Genomic DNA, 1,221 nt, shown 5'->3' with positions numbered 1-1,221 from the left:
TGGGGTAATAATATAGTGTGAAGCGCATAGAGCCTGCTGTTGAGCGGGGATATGCGCTATACAAATGCTATCTATCTATTATTATTATTAAGAGCGGTTCCCCGATCATCCGTGGTGCCCCAGCGGTCATCTAATAAGAGATAAGTAAAGTGCAGTACGTAATCTGCATATTGAGTTCTTACAAGATGTTGGATGGTAAAGTTTGTGAATTTAAAAATAAAATGCAGGTAGAATCTTTTATCCTCGTGAGTTTTTCTCGGAGCACAAATGTCGTTTCCCAACAAAACAGAGATAACCATTTTGGCTTGGAAGACTGTCTCGCCGGCCGGTCGCAACAAGAATAAGACATATTTTTGTTTGGTAGAGATTTTACGGCGCTCGCAACTGCATAAAGTCATATGAGCGCCAAGTGGTGGATGTCAACAGAGAAGTCAAAACGGGGAATCAGGTTTACTCTGCTCACCTCTCTGGCCTCAACAGCACAAAGTCTGCTTAGGCTATCAAGGCACCCCGGAAATAGCAGCTCACAAGAGAGAGACAAACACACAAAAGATGTAGAGGAAAACAATTACATTAAATGGCGATAGTAAGGATGAGGAAAGGAAAAGCAGCAGTTCCCCCTATGTTGTTCCGGCACAGTATGAGCATGACATTGATAAATCAGCCCATGTACAATTCTACTGTGCATAAGAACATGTTAATATCCTCCCTTTGGGAATGGTCTAGAAACAACTTCAGCCAGTAGTACTGCCCTGGTTTGAGAGGGGGATTAGGAGATTTTTGTGTGTGTGTATAAGGCCGGCGGCCAGGTCATCTTCGGCCCACCAACAAAACAATTATAGTTAATAAACTTATTGAATCTACGTTCTATAGTCAAATTGCTATCAAATTTTCTTGCTGGATTTTGAATAACACAAAAACGGTTGTTTTTTCACGTAGATTGCAAAATGTATTATTTTCTTATCACAACGCGGATGGACAGCTGTCAGCTTCAGCCGAACATGTAACACGCCGTTTAAGTTGTGTTTTTGACGCACCGTATCTAGAATCTACTCGAGAACACGAGACGCAGTAGCAGCTATAAGTGATACGTCTTGCCAGCGCTTGCTTGCTCGCCTTATTTTTCTCTCGCGTGAAGCATTCTCATTGAGTTCGGCCTAACAACATACTTACCTGATTGCATCCTGGGTTAGTGGGGTGAACGACATAGTATATTATATA

The 1,221-nt window shown here is 42.1% G+C and overlaps 1 protein-coding gene across 1 annotated transcript in view; it reads right to left on the bottom strand.

Annotated features, from left to right (window-relative positions):
• Positions 1–1,183, bottom strand: part of LOC101846805 (neuropeptide SIFamide receptor-like) — a 24,268-nt gene extending 23,085 nt beyond the window's left edge. The window contains exon 1 of the mRNA XM_013080874.2: positions 1,174–1,183. Within this exon, the coding sequence (XP_012936328.1) occupies positions 1,174–1,183 (10 nt within the window). The remainder of the gene's footprint in view (positions 1–1,173) is intronic.
• Between the last annotated feature and the right edge of the window lie 38 nt (positions 1,184–1,221).

Source organism: Aplysia californica, unplaced genomic scaffold (assembly GCF_000002075.1).
Source record: "Aplysia californica isolate F4 #8 unplaced genomic scaffold, AplCal3.0 scaffold00104, whole genome shotgun sequence".
NCBI classification, from domain to species: domain Eukaryota; kingdom Metazoa; phylum Mollusca; class Gastropoda; order Aplysiida; family Aplysiidae; genus Aplysia; species Aplysia californica.
This window is presented reverse-complemented; position numbering and strand designations above follow the sequence as displayed.